This window comes from Artemia sp. Qi Xiang Cuo, chromosome 16 (genome assembly GCF_049724085.1).
Source record: "Artemia sp. Qi Xiang Cuo chromosome 16, ASM4972408v1, whole genome shotgun sequence".
Taxonomy (NCBI): domain Eukaryota; kingdom Metazoa; phylum Arthropoda; class Branchiopoda; order Anostraca; family Artemiidae; genus Artemia; species Artemia sp. Qi Xiang Cuo.
The window spans coordinates 42237566-42265288 of NC_142809.1; the positions used below are offsets into that span (position 1 = coordinate 42237566).

General features: G+C 36.1%; 1 protein-coding gene across 1 annotated transcript in view; it reads right to left on the reverse strand.

The window, feature by feature from the left end:
- Cand1 (Cullin-associated and neddylation-dissociated 1) overlaps positions 1-27723 on the reverse strand; it is a 170405-nt gene that overhangs the window by 110148 nt on the left and 32534 nt on the right. Inside the window, exons 7-9 of the mRNA XM_089102636.1 lie at positions 26899-27051; positions 23192-23300; positions 9345-9484 (exon numbers count right to left, since the gene is read on the reverse strand). Of these exons, the coding sequence (XP_088958762.1) occupies positions 9345-9484; positions 23192-23300; positions 26899-27051 (402 nt within the window). The remainder of the gene's footprint in view (positions 1-9344; positions 9485-23191; positions 23301-26898; positions 27052-27723) is intronic.

Genomic DNA, 27723 nt, shown 5'->3' on the forward strand with positions numbered 1-27723 from the left:
AGTTGCCCTCTAAATAAATTTGAGTACTAGAAAGTGCACTAGCCCTTTGAATTCCCAATCGCATGAGCCTTTTTTGAAGTTTCTACGACCGTGCCTTCTATAAAAAAAACCGTATATGCCCTCAGGGCATAACTTACAACCTTTGCCCTAAGGACTGTGGTGGACTGTCCTCAAAACATAATTTCTATCTGGAAGTCAACTACGCTGAACAAAATGGGTATCTCAAAATTTTGATTGGATCTGTTTCGGGAAATGGTGGGCGTTGAGGGGGTATTAGTCGCCTTCCAGTCATTTTCGACTATTAAAAAGGGCACAAGCCACTCCAATTTCCAATTGAATGAGCCCTTTTCAAAATTTCTACGACAACTTCTTCGATACGAAGTGCCCTGCTTTAAAGGTTAAAATTAATAAATAATACATTGTCCCAACATCGTTCTTATATGCCCCCAGGGCATAACTTAAAACCCTTGCCCTGAGGGTTATGTGGGAGAGTCTCTTCCTCTTTACTTCGTCTCCTTTTCTTGTCTCGTTCTCGAGTGTCCTCGGTGCCTATGATTTATACAACAATTTTCTATGTAAACCTTGTATGCCCCCAGGGCCTTACTTACAACCCTTGCACTGAGGGCTCTGACGGGGTTATCATCCTAAAAGACCTAATTTACAGAACGTTCAACTACCTTGAACAAAATGGATATCTCAAAATTTTGATTTGATGTGTTTTGGAAAATGGTGGGCGTGAGAGGGGCGTCAGTCGCTATCCAATCACTTTCAACTATTAAAAAATGCGCTAGCCCTTTCAACTTCCAATTTAATGAGTCCTTTTGAAGTTTCTACGATAACGCTTTCAATGAAAACTCTATACGCCCCAGGGCATAACTTACAACCCTCGCGCTGAGGGCTCTGAGGGGGTTATCATCCTAAAAGACCTAATGTCCAGAACTTTCAACAACGTTGAAAAAAATAGATATCTCAAAATTTTAATTCGATATGGTTGGGAAAATTGTGGGCGTGAGAGGGGCGTTAGTCGCTATCCAGTCACTTTCAACTAATTAAAAAGGCTAGCCCTTTCAATTTTGAATTGAATGAGCACTTTTGAAGTTTCTACGACAACGCTTACAATAAAAACTTTATATGCCCCCAGGGTATAACTTACAGCCCCTGCCCTAGGGGCTGTGGTTGGGGGTATTGACATCCTTAAGGATCGAAAGCCCAGAACTGTCATCTACATGGAGCAGAATATCAATCGCGAAATTCTGACGAGATTTTCTTTGGGAAAAGGTAATTAACGAAGGGGGGTTATGTGCTCTCCCTTCCTTGTTAGCAAATGAAAAGGGCACTAACCCTTTGAATTTCTAATCGAATGAGCCCTTTTTCAAGATTCTACGACAAAGATTTCAATAGAAACAATAGGGTTCAGGGGGAGTGCCCTCCTCAAAAACATATTTTCTATCTGGAAATCAACTACGCTGAACAAAATGGCTATCTCCAAATTTTGAGTGGATGTTTTGGGGAAATGATGAGCGTGGGGGGCGGCTAGTTGCCCTCCAATCAATTTCAACTAATAAAAAGGACACTAGCTCTTTGAATTTCCAATTGAATGAGCATTTTTTGAAGTTTCTACGACAAAGCCTTCTATAAAAATCTTATATGCATCCAGGGCATAACTTAAAACCCTTGCCGTGAGGGTTGTGGGGGAGTGTCCTCCGCAAAAACATATTTTCTATCTGATAGCCACAAAATGGCTATCTCAAAATTTTGATTGGCTGTGTTTGGGGGAATGATGGGCGTAGGGGTGGGGCTAGTTGCCCGCCAATCACTTTCGACTATCAAAAAGAACACTAGAACTCTCAATTTCTAATCGAATGAGCCCCTTTTGAAGTTTTTACGACGACCCCTTCCATATGAAGTGCCCTGCTCTAAAGGAAAAAAGTAATACATAGTACATTGTGCCAACATTGTTCTTATATGCCCTCAGGGCATAACTTAAAACCCTTGCCCCGAGGATTGCGGGGGAGTGTCCTCTCTCAAAAACATATTTTCTATCTGGAAATAAACTACGCTGAACAAAATGGCTATCTCCAAATTTTTTATTGGATGTCTTTGGGGGAATGATGGGCATGGGGGGGACTAGTTGCCCTCCAATCACTTTCGACTATTAAAAAGGGCACTAGTCCTTTGAATTTCCAATCGAATGAGCTTTTTTGAAGTTTCTACGACAAAGTCTTCTTTAAAAACCTTATATGACCCCAGGGCATAACTTAAAACCCTTGCCCTGAGGGCTGTGGGGGAGTGTCCTCCTCAAAAACATAATTTCTATCTGGTAATGATGCCCCCTAATCACTTTCGACTATTAAAGAGGGCACTAGCCGTTCGAATTTCTAATCGAATGAGCCTGTTTTGAAGTTTCTACGACAACGCCTTCTATAAAAACCTTATATGCCCCCCGGGGATGACTTAAAACCCTTACCTACTCAAAAACATATTTTCTATCTGGAAATCAACTACGCTGAACAAAATGGCTATCTCAGAATTGTGATTGGGTGTGTTTGGGGGAATGATAGGCGTGGGGTGGAGGCTAGTTGCACTCCAATCACTTTCGATTTTTAAAAAGGGCACTAACCACTCTAATTTCCAATCGAATGAGCCCTTTTCGAAGCTTCCAAGACAACTCCTTCGATACGAAGTGCCCGGGTATGGAGGAAAAAAAAAACATTGTGCCCACATCGTTTTGTACTTGGGCAGCGCTAGCGCGCTGCCTATGATGAAACAAGGGTTCTGTGTGAGAATTTCTGCTATGAACAGCTAGATCATTCAAGTTATAAACGTAAAACTTTTAAATGCACAGATGGGTGGGATAGGCCAATTTGCCCCCCATCCACCCCACCCGCTTCAATATGGGTTTGAGGGCTAACTCCCACAGCATTATAAGAATTTTTGCCTTTTGACCCACTGTTTTCGTCGAGGCCTAAATATAATCCGGCATACAAATTATACTTCAAGATTTAAAACTATGTGTTGAGTTATTTGTTTGTTGAAGAAACGACTGAACTATTCAAGCTGTTTTTTGTCTTTTTTACACTTGCTACCCAGGATTTAACTAGCCCTCACAATTCGCAAGACTACTTTTTTGTCAGAAATCCCTGTTTCAATCAGGGAAGGACCATTTTCAGCATTTCCTTTCGAAAAGCACTGTAACAAAGAATCGACCTAGTCGCAAGATGAGCCCCTTAATGATCAAAAATATGAATGACGGTTGAATGCTCAAAATTGATAATTTTAAATTCAAAATTTAAAATTTGTATGTATAAATTCAAGACATTCAAAGAAGGACTTTAAATATCATTCATGGATCTTCTTTCACCACTTACGAAGATAGTTCTTACTAACTTCTTTACAACCAACTTCTTTCCCTACTTCGAAAGTAGTTCGTAAAGAAGTTCGATGATAGTTCGTTAACTTCTTTATAAACCGTTAACTTCTTTATAAACTTCTTTGTTCCACTGACAATTCTGAATCCTGTTTCAAGAAACTGGTTTGTCATTGGAAAAGGTATTTCAAAAAGTATTTCTAAAGTAAAATTGTTGATTTAATTAACATAAGTTTAGTTTTCTTGTTTGTTAGTTTTATTTCATTTAGTATCTTTCAAAAACACAAATTGGGGCTTAGTTTTTTTTTTTTATGACACAAGTTAAATAGCTTAAGAAGTTATATCACATTACAAGTTACGTGTTACATTTAAAATTATACAGTTACAATAACACAAGTTATATAGTTTTCCATTAGCACCAGTTAAGGTATAGTTATATTAAGAAGTTTTTTTTTATCTGGTCCTTTTATTGAGTTCAAGTATTCACGAAAAGCAGTGGCCATATTATCTTTCTTTGAGTTTTATTTCTAAGCAATTAGAAAAAAATTGTGTTTTGGTAATATATTTTTCAGCGCAGTTTTTAAGCCTTGCCTAGTTATCCTTGGCTTGGTTACACAACACAAATTTATAATTCAAGTTACATTATATTACAGTTACATTACATATTCGATTTTAAAGGTATATAGTTACAATTAGACCCCGACGCCGCACCGGTGGATCGACCGAACGCCGCCAACGAGAGGCCCAGTCGAACGCCGCCACCGGCAGAGGCGGCGGCGTTCGGTTGACTTCAAATTAATTTTGCGGCAATTCTTTATTGCCTCAACCGCAAAGTCGGAGCTTTTCCTTCTCGTGTGGTTTAGTATTTCGATTTTCCTGATTAGAAATGAAGCAGGGCTTGCACTATCCCCGAATTTTCGGGTATTTCCCCGAAAACCTGTGCGTCACCCCGAAAAAAATTTGGTTCCCCGAATCCCCGAAAATCACGCAATCATGGTGCCCTCCTAGCGATTTATCACCAGTGACTTTCCCTGGCAAATATTACTTTACTTCGCATACCATAATTCTTCACTACTCTCTTGTTCATTAATTTTCGTCTCTTTTGTTACTTTGCATAAAAACCAGACAGATGCAATATGCTATTGCAAATATTGCAATATACACAGTTTTTCATATGTTGAAAAAAAAAGTATCGTCTTTATGAAATTAGTTTATATCATTCCGAATGCAGTTTCCCAATCGCTATTTCTTACATCATCCGTAGTCAAGAATTTTATTTTCAAGTTGAATAGAATTATAGAAAGCATTCACCACTATACAGGGTCAGCCTTCAGTTGGACTTTGAAATTGACAGCCGAAAGATTGTTTCTACAGCTGAATTGTAAGTTTGCAGATTTTTTTTTTGTGCGTGTGTGTTTTTAGATAAGATTTTCTTAATTTTTAATACTCAATTGTAGAACGCCTGATAGAAAATACAATCTTCTTTCTGACACATTTTTAGCCCCCCTCCCCTCACCCAAAAAAAAACTTCTATTGAGCCAAATTTAGCTATAGACTAAGCTAAGTACAAGGTTGGGGAATTAAAGATTGAACCGGAAGTTACCCCAAAAATATGATTCATAAATAAATTGTAAATCATTGCCTATAAGGGGGGGGGGATAGGGGGCTATCATTTTCAAATGATAATACCTCATTTTATTTTATTGAAAGCATGGATGGCAAAAAGATAATTATTTTTTTTCATTTAAAGTGGAGACAGAAGAAAATGATATCAAATTCCCTGGGAAACCATTGAAATATTTTGATAGACCCAGGTCCTCCCATTAGGACTTGTTCATTGTCTTGGGTATTTTGCGATTTCTCATAGGCTACTGGCTTAATTTGGTTTTTCTGTGTGCTCCCTTTTAATTAGATTCTTTGGATCTTATTGAATGCCACGGCGAATCTATGACTCATTATTACAATAATTTGAGGTATATCTGAATAATTTCGACATTTTTGTTGTTGTCTTTGTACCCCTTTAATCATACCCTCAATTTTTTTTTCAAGGAACGCTAAGCTGTTTAACGTTATTTTGCGTGTTTGTTTGAACCATAGTGACCTAGTTTATTATTTAAGTAAATTATTTTTCTAATGAAAGCTGAGACGGTATCCTATCAAGGGTCTATCCAGAGGGGGGGGTAGGGAGGTATTACATTTAAATGAAAATATCTCGAAATTTCTTTATTGAAAGCAGGGATCCAAAAAAGTTAATTTTTTTTTAATTTAAAGCCGAGACGGCATCCTATCAAGGTGGTATCCAGAGGGGGGGGGGGTAGTGAGCTATCATATTTATATGATAATACCTGGATTTTTTTTGAAAGCAGGGGTGCCAATAAATTAATCATTTTTTTTATTTAAAGCAGAGACAGTATCCTATCTAGATGGTATCCAGAGGGGGGGGGGGGCATACGGAGTTATTATATTTAAGTGAAAGTACCTTGATTTTTTTTTTTATTGAAAGCAGGGATGCCAAAAATTTGAAAAGTTGACAAAAATTAACAAGATTTTCGTGAGTAATACTTGATACAGCACTTGCATGGTTTTATCGTCCAAAGGGAAAGGGACATATGCGTCCAACCCGTTTTTTTTTCTTATTGATGAAACGGGTTTACTTTGAAAACATTGATTCATAAGTACCAGGCAGATTCACACTAAAACGAATAGGTGTGACGAGAGCGACATCGACATCACACCTAACGTTGCGCTCGAGTGACAATGGCGCCCTTAGTCCAGTGGCCAAGTTACATTAAAAGGCCAGGTCATAATAAAAACTTTCAATTTGGGAGGTTCAAGGAGGAGTCTTTGACAGTCTTATGACCTCAGGGTACTAGATATTGTAACGTTATTACGTATCTTCAGTGGTTTAGAAAATTCGATCACCCCACAAATGATTTTCAAAAATATGCACAAATGTAACAAATGTAGCATTTGGAATATTATAACACTTTTTTCAAAGCTTTGAAAAAAAGCATAAAAGGCTAAATACCCCTAACTACGCTTGAAAGCTATTTTAAAAAGAAACTCTTTGGGGATTTCCATGGATATAACCATAGCAGAAGCTTTGAGCCTGTGTGGGCATCAAAGGGGAGTCTGAGTATTTTGACCACAGATGACTTATTGTTGCGAATTTCTTAAGTTAGGTAATTTTTGTGAGCATTTGGAAATCAAAGCTTAAACTCAATAACTGATACTAAGTATCCTAACATTTTGCTTGGATTAAAAGTGACGAACTAGGATGAAAATCTCAACATCTTCCTGGAACTACTTCAGTCTGCATATTATTTCATTTAATGACATTTAAAACGGATGAGCTTTTCATTTTTTACCTAAGAAAATAGCTGGCACTTCATTTTTCTTCATACCGTTAAGGTATGAAGTATAATGGTTATACTTAATAAACCATTAAGTGTTTTTGTTTCATTGTAATTGAAGTATTCTCATGTGAATTGTTCATCATGTATTTTTCAATTTGATAAATTTACTCCTTTTAGATGAAGTTTATAATTTGACTGATATTAATTATTTATCAGTTTATAATTTGGAGCGAATCCCCAAAAGAAAAAATGAATAATATCCAAAAGAGCAGCCAAAGCAAAAAAAAGCAGCAGTTCAGCCTTAGCCTACATGACATATATTCTATAATGAAGCCAAAAAAAACTTCAAAATGTGTTTTTTTTTTATATTTTTATTAAAAACCAGTTTTTAATACAAGAAGGATTTTAAGGAATCCAAAAGAGCAAAAAAAAAAAACAATCAATATCAAAGTCGCCCATTTCAACTGTTTTAAAGGTGACAAAACAGATATAGGCAAAGGGCATTATGAAAAAATTAAGCTTATAAGTTCAAAGTTCTATTCAAACTTTTTCCCCAGATAACTGACGAATTTTGTGATACGGTGTTTGAAGTTTTGCATGCAGTAATGCTCGATGAAAAAAACTACTAATTTTGATAATTACTTATGTTAAGAATACATAGCTAATAGATACTTCAACTATTCGTATTATGCAAGGGTTCAGCAACGCCACAACTATTTCGTTTCTACCAGACTCCTGCTTCTCTTGGTGAGTAACAAAGAATACCAGTTTCCAGTCAGTAAATGGTGAAATTTTGAACTCGAGAATAGGGTCAAATCTGTTGTAAATTTAAGCACTTAGTTAAGAAAGACTGATGAAAACATTAATGTTTGCGGTCAACATTGATCTTGCCGGCGGCGCGCCCCCGACATCTTACCGGCGGCGCGGTGCGGCGTGCTGTTTTTGGCCCCGCCGCCACCGGTCTTCCCTCATCGGCGCAGCGCCGGGGTCTAGTGACAATAACACAAGTTATACAGTTTTTCAAAAGTAAAGGTTGAGGTACAGCTGTAATGTGAAGTTTTCTCTTTTTTGTCCGGTCATATTATTGTGTTGAAAAATTCCATAAAGTAGCAACGATTTCATTTCTCTTTGAATATAATTTTGAAACAGTCTCCAAAAATAATGAAATGGTAATATAATTGTAATATAATAAATTGGTAATATAATTTTCCAGCACAGTTGGTCATCCTTGTCTAATCATCCTTTCATCCTTGCTGTCGGGCCTCCGAGGATGTCAGAAAATTTTAGTTGAGTTTTTACTGGCATAGGAAAAAAAAGTTCTGTTTATATTAACAAATCGCTCAAAATGAGTTGACTTTATTGTCAAGAAGGTTCTACCATTAAAGCACGCAAACAAACCAAAAAATTTTTTTATAAAAATGGTTACGGTAAGAATGTCTCGAAAACTAAGTATTATATTTGATCGACTAATAAAATAATAGAAAACTTTCTCTAAAAGAAATCGACTACGAAAATGTGATGCAACCGCTTTGTGCAGTTTTTTTTTTTTTTTGTATTGATACAATTGTGTCCTATAGCAGCATTATTCGCGAGCTGGCTAGCAAAGCCAGTTTACCTTTCAATCTGACATTCATAACTAGAGGACGGCTGCCAGATCGATTATCGCGACAAACAAGAACTGGCTAGATTTGAGAAGCGAATCTAGGCTGCTAGTGAAAAGTTTTCCCGAATAGTGGATTTTAGTGCTTAATTCAATTCATTGCAACCATGCCTTCAAAACAGCATACAAATTTCCCAATTTTCTTTATTTGTAAAGTAATAACATAATGAAACGAATAGTATTTTGAAAACCTTGCATCATAACTGAGACCCAATTGCTAATCCCATTTTTTTTAGGTAAGCTAGTTGGGACTATGGAAGCATGTCTACTTTGAAACAAACTTAATTTCAGACCCAACTCGTGATACTTTCCACTAATCGGTCTTATAAGCCAGCTTCAATTTCCATTAGATATTTATGGCTCGCATCTTCCTGCTAAGGACGGCTTGTCACGAATAGTCATCTTTAAGCAATTAAATTCAAAAAGCCTTTATTCTGTTTTAAATAAAGATAAACTAACAAAAGATTCTCCACAGACAGCGATAGCACATGGCGCGTCGATTTGACATTTTAGTTGCCGGTTTTTAGGGACAGGAAGCCACCCAATCTTGCGATAGCTGGAATTAAACCCTGGGTCCTGTATTACAAAGCAAAGCATTAAACCACTGTGCTACCATAAGGAATTCTAGTCTATTAAGTTATTTGACGCAAAATGTTGGTTATTAAATTTTTTACAATTAATAAAAGTTATATGAAGCAAAAATGATTCACCAGGAATGAAGCCTGTTTTCTGTCTGAATATTATAAAAATATAAATTTATTTAAAAGACTGAATTATAATAACTGACGGTTAAAATTTGAAAAATATAAGTAACAGGCAGATTTAATCAAAAATATAGGAAATTAATAAGGAATCTTAGGAATCTCGAGATTTCTCGGGGATGGGCCAAAAATATCCCTCCATTGGCGTACGTTCCTTCCCCTTATGTACGTCACCATTAGTTTACAAAACACAAAATGACCTGTTGCTGCAGGAGGGAGAGAACAACACTTTCGTGTTCCATGGTGTCCGTATCCGATGACATCACAATAACTGGCTGCGTTTGTTTCAAAAGTACGATGAAAGCATGGAAAATGTCCGACTTCACACTTTCTTCCCTCTCTAAAACAATGATATAAACAATTAGTACTCTTTTAAAATAGGACAAAAAGAAATCATAACCGATATCTTCAGTATATACCCTTATGAGAGAACCCATGTAATCGCCAAAATTTTAAAGAAGAGATGGATATTCGTTTACGATTTTCAAGAACGAAAAAAATTTAAAGAGAACTATGTCAGGAGAGCATAAACATTGCTTTGGGATTAATTAGTTATTAACTATACTTAACTATATTATACTCGAGATTTTTTTTTTATCACTGTACTGCCTGTCAAAATTTGTTCAATCAAACGCATTAATTATTTCCATTTATTGTCATTATAATCTGAAAGTTTATGCCTGTCCTAAAGATTGATACAACAACAATTGTCCCCGTTTAATAACCATCAAATGAAGCTGATATTCTGATCTATCTGTGACAGAATGGGTTGCATTTTTCTAATTATTTAGCATTAATAGCTCGAAATTAAGTTTTTCCCTATTTCTCAATCAAAACACGTTTATTTTCGTCTTGTGTTTCCCACAGTATATGTGCACCAGTACTAACTGTAGAGATGCAAAATATGTTATTAATATATGAGCACATGGGTACTATTAATTAGTGCCTGAATTCTACATATTACATAGTTTTAAAAAAAAATACAAATACTTACTGGCAATAACGTAGGAATAGATTTCAAGGAGCCTGCATTTTTTAGAACAAGGACTCCACGAAAGTGATTACATCAGAGGAGCAATATGGAAAATATCGTAAAATGTAGAAGAAAATATGAAAATTTGTAATTCAAAGAGTGGCAAAGCCCCTCTACCCTGCGTAAATGCCTAAATATTTACCATTTTATCAAGTTTAGCTATAATATTAAGATAGGAATTCTTTCTGGTTAGTTTTAAGCAATCTTCTGTTCAACTCTGAAGGTATAAATATCTAAAAAGTTTTTTTTTGCCAAGAAATTAGCATTTTGTTTAATACCTTGTATAAAAAGTTATTATATCGAATTATTTACCTATTTTGCTTAATTATCCCTTTCAGTCACGGTGTCCTCGCCTAAGGACATGCTCTAAATGCCCTATTTTTAAAAACCAGTAAGATGGTGCAACTTCGTAGATTTTCGCTCTATACTCTCCGATTTTGGAAACAAAAGTGGTAATGTTTTCATCAAAATTGCGAACAATTTCAATTTAATGTGGTTTTTGAAGCTGAACTCAAATTGTGTGTCAGGAAATGGACGTACTAGGTAAGTTTATTCAAATTCTATAAGAATCTTTATGTAAACAATTACTGATTTTTGTTCTTTACGTCCAGAGCCATCTGTTGCCAATTATTTTCGGCAAAAAGAAATCTAATGACAGTGTTCACTGATTTTTTCAAAGTATGATCTTCTTGTGATGTTCAAGTATAATGTTATGTGACTTGCACTACACTTTTCGTCTCATTTCGGCAGTTTTTGGTCATTTTATTTTTAGCGGATCCTCCTTTGTGCTTTGCTGTTTCCTTTGTTTTTAGTGCTTTTTTTCTGTCTTAGTATATACTTTTTAGACTGATTTTCCAGGTTCATCTGGTAAGCGGCCAACAAGGCGAGTCCGCAATGCGGATATTGTCAACGTGTTGGACGAGATAAATTCCGGTTTGTCTGAGTTTTCCGATTTGCTAAACCCGGATGATGACGAGGAGTGTTGGACACCGCAACATGCGAAACCAGAGTGATGACACTGAAACGTCATCAGAAAGTGTTGACGAAGAAGATGCTCTGCCCAATATCACAGCAGTATCAAATCCAAACCAGTGTCAACTAATCTGGAAAAACATTTCTTTAAAAAAGACATCCATAATGGCAAAGCATGTCCACAACCAGTTGGACGAGAAGAACATGTAGAATACTTGAATGAGTACTTTGATTCAAACTTTTATAAACTTGCTGCAGAGCAAGTATCTATACTTTGTCCAGGAAACAGGAACAAGTATCGGTACTTCTGCTACAGAAACAAAGAAATTCATAGGAATTCACATTGTTACGAGTTCCTTCAAGTATTCCAGATATCGCATGTACTGGAGCAGCCGAACTTTTGCGTCGATTATAGCCGATGCCTTAAATTTAAAAAACTCTACCGACTTCGGGACTTCTTTCACTTGGTCGACAAAAATGCCAAGGACTCTCACAACCTGGATCAGTTGTGGAGGGTGCGACCTGTCATTGACCAATATTTAAACAAACTGAGAGTTTCACACCTTCTGATTGCATCTCAGTTGATTAACAAATATCCCCTCACGCTGGAGCTTCAGACATAAATCAGTATAAACGAGGTAAACCAATCCCATAAGGTATAAAGATCTTAATACTCTGCTAAATCAACGGCGTAATCCTAACGTTCGATGCCTATCACACGTCTCTTTGGACCGGGGCATTTCGTACAGAGTGAGTTGTCGCAGAAACTTCGAAAGGGGCTCGTTCAATTGGAAATTGAAAAGGCTATTGCCGTTTTTAACAGTATAAAGAGATTGAAGGGCAACCAGACCCCCTCCCCCCCGCCCACCATTTCCCCTAGCATATCCAATCGAAATTTTGAGATGCCAATTTTGTTCAGCGTAGTTGAACGGTCAAGAAATTATATCTTTTAGGATTACAATCCCCCCACAGCCCTCAGGGCAACCTTATATGCCCTGGGGGCATACAAGGTTTTCAAAGAAAGGGTGGTCGTATAAGCCTCGGAGAGGGCTCATTGGATTGGTGATCAGAAGTTCTAGTGCCCTTTTTAATAGTCAAAGTGATCGGAAGAGATACACTCCCCCCCCCGACCCGTAGTATTTTCCCTAAATAGACCTGATACAAATTTTGAGACAACTATTTGTTCAAAAAATAGTCTAAAAACCATAGGCACAGCGCAGTTGTGCTGCCTAAGTAAAGAGCGATGTGGGCACAATGTTTTTTTTTGTTAAGACTGGAGTTTTTTTTATAGAAGGAGTTGTGCCAGGAGTTTCAACTTAATAGGCTACAATTAGCCGTTACTATAACATTATCGATATGCCCCTTTCATAACCTGTATATTTCTTAGCTTTAATTTAGTTCAACTTCCCCACAATGCTTCCTGAAATTTTCATCTTAATACTCTTATTCCTACAAGTAGTTGCAATAGAAGTAATGTTTGGAGTAGTAGTAGTAGTAAAAGTAGCAATGGTTGTACTATTAGTAGTAGTTTGAACATATGGCTGTTTGGTCAATTGATCTCCCCATTTGAGCATTCTATTAAAGTTCCAACTTAATAGCCAATCCATTTTGAGATGCGCCTTTTTTTTACAATCTGCATGCACATAGTGTTCTGATTAGTTCAAATTTTTCCTCGGTATTCTCTCAAATTTTCACCGTTAAGTACTTGTATTATAGTAGTAGTGATAGTAATAGGAGAAATAGTAGGAGTTGTAGTAGTAACAGCGGTAGCAGCAGTATTAATAGCAGTAGTAGCAAGTAAATTTTGCCTATTGGTCAGTTGAACATCCACTGATGATGACCAGGAAGTCTCATCTTGATGTGGTAAGCCGTTCGAAAAAATATTTCTGATACGCCATATTGACTCCCCTTTGACGCCCTTTTCATCTTAATACTCTTAGCCTTACAAGTATTTACAATAGACATAATGATTGGAGTAGTAGTAGGATGCACATATTGCCTTTCGGTCAATTGTTCTTCCCCTTTAAGCATTCTCTGAAAATTCCAACTTAATCCCCAAATCTATACTTGAGATAAATCCTTTTGACAATCTGCATCCACATTGTGCGTATTGATTTAATTCAAATTGCTCCTGAATCTCCTATTAAATTTTCACCTTCATATGCTTAGCCTTAATAGTACTAGCGTTATAGGAGTAGTGGTAGTAGTGGGAGCAGTAGTAGTGTTGCATTAGTTGTAGTAGCAACAGTAGTAGCAGCAGTATTAACAGTAGTGCTAGCATATACATGTTGCGTTTTTGTCAGTTGAACACCCCCTCATAATACCCCAGAAGTTTCATCTTGATACGATAAGCCGTTCCAAAAATATTGCCGATACGCCCTTTTGACAATCTGTATGCACGTAGTGTGTTTAGATGTAGTTCAACTTTCCCCTCGACATTTCCTCAGATTTTCACTTCATTACCTTCAAACTTGGTAGTACTAACTGTAAAAGCAGTAGTTTTAGTGGTATTTGTGGTAGTAGCATTAGTGGTAGTAGTTGTAGTAGTAGCGCGCAAATTTTGCCCTTCGGTCAATTTATCCTCTCCCTTATTATTTATTGAAAGTTCCAAATGTACTCAGTCATGCCTGAGCTGTGCCCTTTTGAATACCCCTATAAATATATCGTGTTTTCATTTAGTTCGATACTCCCCTCAACATTCTCTGAAAGGCTCGCCTGAAACCCCTTCGTCTTTTGGAAAATAAGGGTCAAACATGCCCAGCTTTCTAAATAGCATATATTATATGTAAACAATGGACGAATTTACAGCCCTTGCCCTGAGGGCGGTGGAGCTTAACACAATGGCTGTCTCAAAATGTTGATGGGATGTGTTTGGGGAAATGATGGGCGTAGGAAAGGGGTGGGGCTTGTTATCCTCCAATAACTTTTGTCTATTAAAAAGGGAACTAAAACTTTCAATCTCCAATCGAATGACCTACTCTCGAAGTTGCTACAACAATTTCTTCAATACGAAGTGCCTTGGTCAGAATTCCCCCCCCCCCCAAGAAAAAACAAAACAACAACCAAAGCTAAAATAAATTATACGTTATGCTCACTTTGCTCTATACTTAGGCAGCCCTATTAAGCTGCCTATGATTAAATCACATTTCTGTGGGCTTATCGAAGTTTTTCTTTTGATTGCTCCAAAAAATCCTAAAAGCATGCTTGGACTAGGAATCCTAATGACGGTTGCTTTCAACAACTAAGGGCATTCCATAAAACACCATTCCAATGCCCTGCATTTTCAATCAAATACTCAAAACTAAATATCCACCATATATTTAATGAATGTCCTGCTATTTCTCTGAAATGTAAACTAGGATAACTTTAATGAAACCTAGGGACGTACTTGTGTAAGTTATCTCAGTTGCTCAGTGTCTACGTATAGATTTAATTGTTGGGAAAGGGGAACATGTTTGATCCAAGGTCTCTATAAAGGCTTACGGAATTAAGGCGAAACTTTCAGAAAATGTTAAGGAGGGTGATCAACAAAATTTAAACGCACAATGTGCATGCTGGTTGTCAAAAGGGCGTATCAGAAACATCTAAAGAACGACTGAAGGTATTCTGTTAAAACTTTCAGTGCATATTGAAAAGTGTTTGGAGGACAGCCAGCCCCCCTCGCCCTTTTTAGGTGCCCCCTTCACCACTGATCAATTTTTTTTAATCCTTTTTGTTCAAAATAGACAACAGGTCTAATAACTACCTTGCCCCTGGGCAAGACAGCTATTGCGCTGTCAATGATATAAAAGCACCAGAAATCAAAAACCGTTCTAGGAGAGAAGGCTGGTTGGTTTTCCAATTACTTATTTTTTTATTTATTACCAGCGGCACTTATATGGAAGGGAAAAAAAAATCACGACCGCGGCCATAATTTTTTTTTTTTTTTTTTTTTTTTTTTTTTTTTTTTTTACAAATAAAATAAGGAAGAGCAATAACTTTACAATAATAAGGATAGCCTGAGGTTAATCCTAAAACATCCCAACATTTTTTGGCTATAATTTTTCTTTCTTTATTTAAAAAGTCAATTTCAATAGTTTAAATCTATCATCTATTAGGAAGAGGGGGTGGGGGTAAAGTATAGTGGAAGTGCCTTCAAAATGTGTCAACTATAAATTTTCTGTATATTCAGAAGTAAGAACTGTTCCCCTAAAATAATTTCTACACAATAGCCCCAGTTGTAGGCTAATACCCATGTTTCCAACGACTATTTTTCTTCTAAACAGCCCCAATTGTAGGCTAATACCCATATATTCTATACTGTTTCCAACAAATGGTTTGTGATATTTCCTTAATCTACAATATAGGCTACTACCTTGATTTTGATAATATGCTTCCTTTAGAAGTGGTTATGCACTACTTCTTTACTTGCTCTTTATTTCCTCAAGTCATTTTATAGGTGTTTACATAGCGCTAGTTGCAATCTCAACTTTATACGAAAAATATATGCTTTGGTGTCAGACTTTATTCGTTTATGTACAACTTTGTTTTTATATGATAAACACAATTTAGCAACATTAGCGCTAAGGGGGGTGAAGCTCAGCGGTAGAGCGCTCACTAAGTCGGTGTGAGAGGTCCGCGGTTCGACTCCGCCCGTCCCCCCCTTTTCGTCTTTATTGCTTCAAGCCTTATATGTCTCTGACTGAAACTTTGCCTATTTACAGTAATTAATTAAAAAAACTTTTTCAATAAAATAAGTTTTCAAAGAAAAGTAAAGAACTCAATTAAACAAAAAATGAGCAAAAATAAAATCAAATAATTTACCAAGTTCGAAACTACCACAAATCAGCATCGATAAATAAATGAAACCCAAAACAAACAGAAATTACAATAAATAACCGAGTAAAACTCAAAACGAGCAGAAATTAACATAAGTTGGGCGCAAAACCCCTATGCCTTCCCAAGGCCAGAACAAAATTTGCACTTTACTGAAAAATACAAATGAGTGTGCATTGTCAGTTTAATATACATTTACTGATATTTAGTAATCAAATTGTTAAAATTATTTGATTTATTAAAGTTATAAAAGTAAAAACATTTATATTTTTTTCAGTAAAGTGAAAATTATGTTCTGGCCTTAGGAAGGCATAGGGGTTTTGAGCCCAACTTATGTTAATTTCTGCTTGTTTTGAGTTTGACTTGGTTATTTATTGTAATTTCTGTTCGTTTTGGGTTTCATTTATTTATTGATGCTGATTTGTGGTAGTTTCACGCTTGGTAGATTATTTAATTTTATTTTTGCTTATTTTTTGTTTAATGGAGTTCTTTACTTTTCTTTGAAAAACTTATTTTGTGGAATTTTTTTTTAATTAATTACATACAAAACCGATTAAAATCCCGTTTCATTTTCACTGTTCTTGATACTTTACTCATCAAAACCGATTAAAACTCCCCTTTCATTTTCACAGTTCTTTATACTTTTACTGATCAAATTGATCCAGATACTACTTTTATTGTCTCTGTTCTTTGTAATTTTAGTTGTCAAATCGATTCAAATCTCATTTCTTTGTCAAAATTTTCAGCAATTTTTAACAACATACACCCTTTTAAAAATCTGAACACAAATGGTACTGTTTAATTTAGTTTCATACCTCCTCTAGTTGACCTGAAATGGAAAACTTGACACCATTTGCAAAAAAATCTGTTTACTTTCTTTGATAACTTTGATACACTTACACTATTTTGATTTGGTTAAATTTTAAGAGCAGAAGTAGCCTCGAAAGTTTGAACATAATACCCTCAGTCGTTCTTGGGATACTGCCGAGATGCATCATTGGGAATTAACATTATCACAGTGCATTTTGATTTAATCTTGAGGCAACATTTAGTTTAAAACATAATGGGCAACTGGGAGGGTGGGAGTGGAAGGGGGATTAGTTGCCCTCCAATCACTTTCGACTATTAAAAAGGGCATCAACCCTTTCTATTTTCAATCGAATGAGCCCCTTTCGAAGTTCCCACGACAACTCCTTCAATACAAAGTGCCCTGGCTTAAACAACAACAACAACAAAAAATTACTAATCACTTTCGACTGTTAAAAAGGGCACTAGCCCTTTGAATTTCAAATCGAATGAGCCCTTTTCTGAAGTTTCTACAACGTCTTCTGAAAAAAATTTATATGTCCCCGGGGTAAAACTTAAAACCCTTGCCCTGAGGGTTTTGGGGGAGTATCATCCTCAAAAACGTATTTTCTATGTATAAATCAACTATACTGAACAAAATGGTTACCCCAAAATTTTGATGGTATGTGTTTGGGGGACTGATGGGCGTGGAGGGGGGGGGGCTACTTGCCCTCCAATCACTTTCGATTATTAAAAAGGATACTAGCCCGTTGAATTTTCAATCGAATGAGCTTTTTTTGTTTCTACGACAAAGTTTCTACGACAACGCCTTCTATAAAAACATATGCCCCCTGGGCATAATTTAAAACCCATGCCCTGAGGGTTTTGGGGGAGTGTCCCCCTCAAAAACATAGTTTCTATCCAGAAATAAACCACGCTTAACAAAATGGTTATCTCAAAATTTTGATTGAATGTGTTTGGGTGAATGATGGGCACGGGGGGAGGGGGCTAGTTGCCCTCCAATCACTTTCAACTATTAAAAAGGGCACTAGCCCTTTGAATTTCCAATCAAATGAGCCCCTTTTGACATTTCTATAACAACGCCTTCTATAAAAAACCTTATATACCCCAGGATACAACTTAAAACCCTTGCCCTGAGGGTTGTTGGGGAGTGTCCTCCTCAAAAACTTATTTTCTATCTGGAAATCAGCTACGCTGAACAAAATGGCTATCTAGAAATTTTAATTGGATGTGTTTGGGAGAATAATGGGAGTGGGGCAGGGGCTAGTTCCCCTCCAATCACTTTCGACTTAAGAATGGAACTAGCCCTTTGAATTTCCAATCCAATGGCCCCCTTTTGATGTTTCTATGACAACGCCTTATATAAAAACCTTAAAGACCCCAGGATATAACTTAAAATCCTTGCCCTGAGGGTTGTTGGGGAGTGTCCTCCTCAAAAACAAATTTTCTATCTGGAATTCAACTACGCTGAACAAAATGGCTATCTAAACATTTTAATTGGATGTGTTTGGGGAAATGATGGGCGTATGGGGGGGGGTGCTAGTTGCCCTCCAATCACTTTCGACTATTAAAAAGGGTACTAGCCCTTTGAATTTCCAATCGAATGAGCCTGTTTTGAAGTTTCTACGACAACATCTTCTATAAAAACCTTATATACCCCCAGGCCATAACTTAAAACCCTTGCCCTGAGGGTTTTGGGGGAGTTTCCTCCTCAAAAACATATGTTCTATCTAGAAATCAACTACGCTGAACAAAATGGCAATCTCAAAATTTTGACTGGATGTATTCGTGGGAATGATGGGCGTGGGGGGGACTAGTTACCCTCCAATCACTTTTGACTATTAAAATGGGCACTAGACACTCCAATTTCCAATCGAATGAGCCCTTTTCGAACTTTTTACGACAACTCCTTCGATACGAAGTGCCCGGGTATGCAGAAAAAAACAAAACAAAAAAAAGAACAACACATTTTGCCCACATCGTCATTTACTTAGGCAGCGCTAGCGCGCTGCCTATGAAAAGGTGGGCGGGAGGGGGGTTAGTTACCGTTCAATCACTTTCAACTATTAAAAAGGGCACTAGTCCTTTGAATTTCCAATCAATTGAGCCCCTTTTGAAGTTTCTATGACAACGCCTTCTATAAAAAACCTTATATACCCCAGGAAATAACTTAAAACCCTTGCCCTGAGGGTTGTTGGGGAGTGTTCTCCTCAAAAACGTATTTTCTATCTGGAAATCAACTACGCTGAACAAAATGGCTATCTAAAAATTTTAATTGGATGTGCTTGGGAGAATAATGGGCGAGGGGCAGGGGCTAGTTCCCCTCCAATCACTTTCGACTTTATCGATGAGAATGAAATGACATGAGTATTATCGAGTCTTCACTCGTTCCAGGAAGTGAATACTGCAGCTCGTGTTCCCCCTGATCACCTTGGCGGTAGTGAATAGCTGGCTTGAATACACCGAATTTCTAAAAGCCAAAAAGTCCAAGAACTCTGTGGATTCCCTGACTCTTCCGTCTGGGGTGGCCGAGTCTCTGGTTATGAGCAAAGAGGCGACGCCCATGAGACAAGGGAGACCAGCTCGGTCTCCTCGACCGACGACGAGGAAGAGGAAATGGATGGTCCCTCATTTGCCCCCCCCCCCTAAGAGGGAGGCAAAATTCCAAAGACCATGCTCTGCCCTAAAAGTTGACTCTTTTGCCCATTGTCCTAAAAAAACATAAACTTCAAAACAGGTGCAAAAGTGTCCCATGTATCATGAAAGCCCACTTTAGCTGCACCAAATGCAAGGTCCTGTTATGCCTGGAGGAAGCCAGAAACTGCTTTGTAAAAAATTTCACGCTCCTTAATAAGAATGTAACATGAGATAAGAACAAAATACGAAAGTATTTGCTAATCTTGGTTTCTCACTGTTTTTTTAGTAGATATTGTACTCGAATACATAAACGGTGGCATTTTGTTCTCAGACAAGTACATTCAAGATGAGGCACAACGAGCTACGAGAATTCAAACTCGTATGTAAGAATTCTGGGGAAAATAGCGTGTCATCTCAGTGTGTCAAAAGCCCTAAAAATATTAGTTGTATAATTCTCATCCTCTCCAATAAAATTCGTTACTGAATGGGTTATTATTGAAGTGGTTGATACACTGATGCTTCTATGCCTAACAAGGAAAAAACGAAAATTGTAGACGAGAAGTAAGACATTCGCAGTTTTATCAACAAAAACAAATGGGCTTGTGTTTACCCTTTCTAAATATCCAACAAAGAAAAGTCCTGTTCTTATGACTAAAATGCTATACACGTTATTTGAAAATGTACATTTCTAGCACATTTTAGTTTTCTGTCAGGGAATCATGACCGTGTGTTTTTTGTCCACGCAAAGAAGACAAACACAAAAGGTTAAACACAAAAAGAAGGGCAAATCTAAATTTTTGCAAAACGAGGAAGGAGAGAATTCAAACGGAGGACATGTCCTCCAAAAGGAGGATGTCTGGTAATCCTGTTTATAACTTATGATCAATTATTGATAGTTGCTTAAAATTCAAGTCGACAAATTTCAAGGCTAAATCAGAGTTCCATTAAATTTTATACGCTCCAACTAAAACTGGCTTTCTAAAGGATTAAATTGGACACCTTAGAGATCTTAAATACAATACCTAGCCTTCAAATCTTAATAGTCCATAGATCTTACATACAGTTTCCAATGAACTAAATCACATATTGATTCTTAGGCCTCAGACGAACGAGTATGGGGAACTAATCATACTTCACCCCAACATGCTACTTACGGGGATTTTGCTATAGAAATTTTGGCTGTAATCTGAACTACAGTATTAAAGCTACGGCTTATAGAGCTTGTGTTAAAGGTACTTTACTTTTTTTTAATTCTAATGAGAACATTTTCCCGCTTGGTGGAAAATGTATACCGTTTGGTGGAAAATGTGGAAAATTATACCAACAATTTCCAAGCATCAAAAGCCCGATTCTCTCAGTTTCATATTTTCTTTAAACTAGGTATCGAAGACTTGTTCCATAAAAACCTTCCTCAAATTTATAATCACTTCAAAAGAGAACTCACAAAAAGGTCTGCATAAAAACTGCTTCGACTGTAGCTTAGATAAAAAGCCTTAGCAAGTTTAAGTTCTACGTATTGCTACCTTACATTAAGTCCTTTTGAAGCTCAGGCACCGAAAATTGTATCCCAGTCCCTTCCCTTCTCTCGGGATATGCTAATATAACCACAACCTCAAGTTGCTTCGGCAAAAGAAATTGTCAGGTCCATTTAGCTACTATGATTTCAGTTTCAGCTCTACTATGATTTATTCTCTCCAGTATTCTCGACTTCTAGAGTTTCGGCAAAAAAAATTGCCAGCTCCATTTAGCTACTATGATTTCAGTTTCAGTTCTACTATGAAACTGAATACCATTCATTTCCCCATTCAATGTCAATTCCGAATATAATAATTACTGTCATCACAGTATTATCTTTAGTTCGACTGAGATATTGCTACATATTGCAAAATTAAAATTTCAGTTCAAAGGTTTATTATCTCCAGTATTCTCGACTTCTAGAGTTAATAGCTTTTTTGTGTTATCTTTTGCCTCCTAAAGAAAATTCTAAGAAATCCTTGGATTTCTTGGCCTCAGACAAAGGAGTATGGGAAACTGATTGTACTCCACACCAGCATTATCAACAATTACACTCCCAGCTGCTATTTCCAGCGCTTTTGTTATACTTGACATGGTTTTAACCGCACTCTGTATTGCACTATTAGGTAGTAAAGTTACCACTTATAGAGCTTGTGCTAAATGTATTTCACTGTTTTTAATTCTAGTGGGGAAAAATTTACCGTCTGTGGCGCTCGTAGCTTAGAATAGCTGTACCACATAGCAACAGTTTCCATTCCACTAAGTTCTGCTTCTGTCAGTTCCTTGAAATATAGAGAATTCCACAAAAACTTCCCTCGAATTATTAGTAAATTAAAAAAAGAAGTCGTACAAAGGTCTGGAATAAAAACTGCTTCGACTGCAGATTAGAAAAAAAAGTAAGTTAAGGCTCTCCGTAATCTTGAGTGTTGGGAATTGTGTCTGCTGATATAACTAAATCCACAAGAAAAATTACCAGCTCCATTTAGCTACTCTAATTTAAGTTCACATGCTTATTCTACCCAGTTTTCTCGACTTTTAGTTTTAATAGCTCGAGTCCAGTGATTTTTTCTGTACTAACTTTTGGATCCTAGAGCAAATTCTATGGGCTCCTTTTAGTAAAATCTTCATGAAAAAGTAAGGAAATCTGAAAGGAGTGGAAACTCATGTTAGTCTCAATGGGCAAAAACAGCCTACGTCATTAAACGTTACGTCAGATAAGATATCCAACTGTTCATTTCCATTATTTCTTCCAGTGCATTCATTCTTAGGCATGAAAGTGCCTAGCTCTCTCTATATTGTATATACTAAAAAATGGATGCAACTATATTTTGTTATCGTTTATAGTTTTTAAATGGCAACATTGTACGTTAATTCCATTTACAATATTTTTGTATCGCTCTTAGTTTTAACATTGAAATATTGTATGTTAATTCCATCTACTGTATTTTTCTCCTTCTTATAATAATAATAATAATAATGATAATAAGATATTTATTTCAAAAAATGACTATCACAAGCCCCGAATTCGCATTTCAGAGTTATAAAGAAAAATCAAAAAAATAGCCCAACAACCAAAAAACTGGCTCAACAATGCCAAAAACAACAACAATATCAGAAAGGCAAAGCCATTCATTAGTAAAAAAGAGCTAAAATGTAAGAAAGTTAAAAAGATAAAAACTAAAGCAAAGCTAAAAAGAGTGAGATAAAAATAGTGTTATAAGGGTTTGAAAGAGAATATGTAAACAAGGGGGAGGGAACAAAAGAACCAAACGGACACAAACTTTGGCATTACTAGTACCCAAAAAAAAAAAAAAAAAAAAAAAACCTAGTGATTTATTTGATCAGTAATGAAGGGGACAAAGGTTTTTAATACCTGGAGGTTAAACAACGAGTGGGGGACAAGATAGGGACCGGTCCAGAAACAGAACATGGCAGGCGGTGTCTGGATGGGGAGTGTCTTTTGGGGAAAATGTTTTCCGTGCGAGGGTTTATTAAAGCGTTTTTTTGCAAAACGGAGGCACAGCGTTCCTCTTCTGAGCTCAAGAGTTTCCAGCTTGGCTTTTTTTAGAAGGAGTGAATATGGTACCATAGGAGTGAATATGGTATCTTTATCGTACTCCACTGGTCCTTTTTTAAGTTGGTGTTTCCTGATTTTCTTATATTTAGTATTGTGCACCATATACACACACACAAGGGTGAAGCTATGGTAAAGACGTAACAAGGGACGTTACACATACACAAAGGTATAGACGTTAGAAGGGGGATTACCTTTAAATCGAGAAACAAGTACTGGAGCAACATTTCTATAAATTTCTGGTAACAGCTCGTTTCTGGAAGCTATGATTGATTCAAGACATTTGGTTGCAGCCCTCCGCACCTAAAAGTGAAAAAAAAAATCAATCTAGTTTCTAATTATACCGCCAACTAATAACAAATATTATAAACAGGAAAAAAAATGAAATTAAAAAGAAAATGGAGGGTGATGGAAAATTTCAGACTTAATTTCTTGAATCAGCAGATGGCAATCTATAAAAAACACCTGAAATTATTCATTTAACACAACCATTGTTGACCAGTGTAACCACCCATTTTTCTAGTTGTTATGTTATTAATAATTTTGTCTGTAACAAAATATTAAACATACCACCCTCCCATTTGTTGCACTCAGGCCCTATTTCTCTGGCACGAATTTGAAAGTATACAAAGTAAGCTTTAGCTCTACTATCCAGCCACTTAAGAGTTGTTTAGTTATAGCACATGATTCGGAAAAGCTACAAATAGCTTTCTAACTAGGTTCAATAAGATTATATTGCAAGTTTTAATCCGTCCATGATTTCGAAAGTTCTGTCATCTACTGTTTCTAGCCATTTATGTGCGTGATTTACGATTTACGCTTTCCACGGAAAGTAATCGACGGTGGAGAAATAAAACCAACGTGACTTACATTGGTTTTTCAGCACTTGCCTTTTGTGCACTTTTTACCTAAAATATAGCCGATTTGATCAAGTAAAGCACACTGTCCTCGATTGAGGACAACACAAAAGTAGGTTAGCCATCACAAGTTCAGCTAGAAACTCTTACCTCCTGTATTTTAGCTATACATCATTAAACCAACAAGATTTCATTTTGTTTTTTTCTTTGAGAAAAAAATCGTGCGTGAAGAGGTTAAAGTGTATGGTGACACATCGTCCCCCATGTTTTTGGTAGAGCTTAAAAAGAAAATATACCATTGAACCCCTGTTCAACATTCTAGCCAAATATATTGTTGCTGCAATCCACTGCTCCAAATATATTACTGCAATATGCTTCTGCAATACCGAATAAACATTGCTGCTGCCATCTTGCCTCAAAACAAAGCGAAGAAACAGAATCAAAGTAAGGGGTTACAAACTAGTGGCAAATTGTCTACATTTTATTTGTTTCCAGTGACGTTAAGGATACATTAGATATATGCATTAAGGGTTCAACTGAATGCAAAGTCAATATTTTGTTTCCGATTCAATTAAGAGTACATTACATATATACATTTAATGTTTAACTGGCAGCGAAGACAACATAATATTCATAAATCTCTTCCCCAAACTTCTGACCAGTGTTGCACCTGCAACACTTTTGCTCGCGAAGCCAACAAAGGGTTGCTGCAACATTTCACGACAACACTGCTAAATCTGATTTTATGGCGATAGGCTACTTAAGAGTCTACAATATATTGCAAGAAGTATAGGTCAAAATTAATACATTTTTTCTAGAATTGTTTGTTTAAAGCCTAACCTTACAAAATTAATATGTTCTTTTTTCAAAAGCGCTGAAGAACCGAATAGGCTAGAAACTCTCCGATGAGTCCTAACTGATAAACATGCAGATATTTACTTGTTTTATTTTGTTATCATATTCTATTCGTTCTTTTGTAGTTTACCTATACAATATTTTTCATTGATTGGAACAAAATCAGAAAATATTTTTCACAAAAAGGTAAAAGGTAACATTAGAACTTAAAAACGAGTAGAAATAAAGCTATATAAAAAGTCAAAATGTAAACGAATAGAAAATGCTATGACTGAATAAATGAAACCAAAACGAACAGAAATTTAAATAAATAATATAATCAAAATTAGAAATAACCAGTTGATAATCTGTCCTCACCAGTTGTTATTTTGCCGACTTGACTAAACGCAAACCTTTACATATTGGTTAAATTAACTAAATAATTATTCTAAAAAACATTCTAGTTTGTTAGGCACTTACCTTTTGTGCACTTTTTACCTAAAATATAGCCGATTTTGATGAAGTGAAGCACATTGTCCTCGATTGAAGACACCACAAAAACAGGTTAGCCATCGCAGGTTCAGCTAGAAACTCTTACCCTGTGTATTTTAGCTATAAATCAGTAACCCAACGAGATTTAAGATTTTTTTTTCTCTTTGAGCATGAAGCGGTTAAAGTATATGGTGACACAAAGTCGCTCGTGTTTTTGGCAGAACTTAAAAAAAGAAAATACACCCTCGAATCCCTGTTCAATATTCTACCCGGATATAACAATCATTGCTACTGCAATCTTGCCCCAAAACCAAAACGAAGCAAAAACAAAACAAAAGCAATGGGTTAGAGACTAGCGCCAGTTTGTCTATATTTTATTTATTTCCCAAGAATTGAAGGGTGCGTTAGATTTATGCACTTATTATTCAACTGGCTAAAAAGTCAATATTTTATTTCCAACACATTTAAAGGCACATTAAATATATATATATTTATATATATATATATATATATATATATATATATATATATATATATATATATATATATATATATATATATATATATATATATTTACTGTTCAATTCGCTGCAAAGTCAATATAATATTCATAAATCTCTTCCTCAGACTTCTGACCTTAGTGTTGCACCTGCAACCCTTTTGTTGGCGAAGCTGACAAAGGGTTGCTGCAACATTTCATGACAACGTAGCTAAATCTAATTTTACGGCGATAGGCTACTTAAAGTGTACAATTTATTGCAAAAAATCTAAGTTTAAATTAAGATATATTTTCTAGAATTGTTTGTTTAAGGATATCTATATATCCTTAATGTTCACTGTGTAATTTTTAGGATATTATTTTTCTGCTTTCCTACGAATTTTGTATATCAAAGAAAAAAGACAATTTTGATATCCTTCCATAAATGACATTCAATTCTATCCATCTGCCAAATTATATTTTTGAAATTTGGTGTAGATGCTTTTTTAGATTAAAAATACGTTGAAAATTGATTAAAAATCGTTGGAAAAAGGGCCGTTTCCCTGTTTTTTAAGTAAGTTTAGAATGCTCCCAAAGGAAAATTATAAGTAATATCATAATTCTGGCTCGGTTAATGGATAGATCTGTAACTAATGAATCCAATGATATAAGCACTTTGTTCTTTTTGTGCAAGCTACAACTGCAAGACCGTCGTAAAACCGCTTGTTTCAGAGTGGACATAAACCTTAAAGCCTAATCTTACGAAATTTACATGTTCTTTTTTCTAAAGCGCTGAAGAACCGTATAGGCTAGAAACTATCCGATGAGGCCTAATTTATAACATGCGGTTATTTATTTGTTTTATTTTGTTATCCTATTCGTTCTTTTACAGCTTGCTTATACAATATTTTTCATTTATTGGAAAAAAAAATTCAGAAAATATTTGTCAAAAAAAGGTAAAGAGCAACATTAGAACTCAAAACGAGTAGGAATACAGCAATATAAAAGTCAAAATGTAAACGAATAGAAAATGCTATGACTGAACAAATGAAACCAAAACTAGCAGAAATTTAAATGAATAATAAAGTCAAGATTAGAAGGAACCAGAAGGCGATCTGTCTTAACCCGTTGCTATTTTGCCGACTTGACTAAACCTTTATATATTGCTTAATCTAATTAAATAATTATTCTGAAAAACATTCTAGTTTGTTATTCTAATATTTATAAAACAATATAATACCTTCCAGCTGACATCATCGTCATCTGAATATCCATCATCTGATTCCTGAGCATCTAAATCCGTATCCATTTGATCATCAGTTCCTTCCTCATCCTCAACATCGTAATTATAATTAGGGTCATACATTATGTACTCGAGGCAAGTCTTTATTATCTGAAAAGTAAGAGGCACAGTTATTAAAAAAAATTAAGAGGCGCAAAAAAAAAATTCGGGTGTCCATCATTAAAACAGTTCTCATTTCACATGTTTTTTGAGTAGCAAAGTGCGAGTGAACTTTTTATCTGTTGTGCATTTACACCTTTAATATTAACAACTACTTTAATATTAACAGTAGATATTCAAAACACTATTTTTTCAAAACTTTAGCCCCCTATTAGCTCTGGTTTTTAGATATCAGATTTTATGCGGGAATTTATTCAACCGTAAGCTGCCCAGACTCACAGTGGCCTAGTTTGCAGAGTCACACAACTGACATTGACCCTAAGTCAAAGGGTTGGCGACAAAAAGACTCAAACCCTGTTCCGAAGGACACTGGATTCCAAATTCAGCGTGGCATCCACTCGGCTAGGGTGACTCTAACTTTGGGTTAAGGATCTAATTTTTGCTCAAATCCTATCCCCAAGGACATAGGACTGCAAGTCCAGCGTACTATCTACTCGGCTAGGGTGGCTCTAGTTCTGCGACAAGTATCTTGAAATGTCCTAACTATAAGACCATTATAGGGGAATACAGAAAATTGTAAAAACTCTGAGACTTCGGGGCTCAGATGTAGAGCACAAATAGGTATATTACTATTATTTATGCTTTTTATGTTCTAGTGACCAA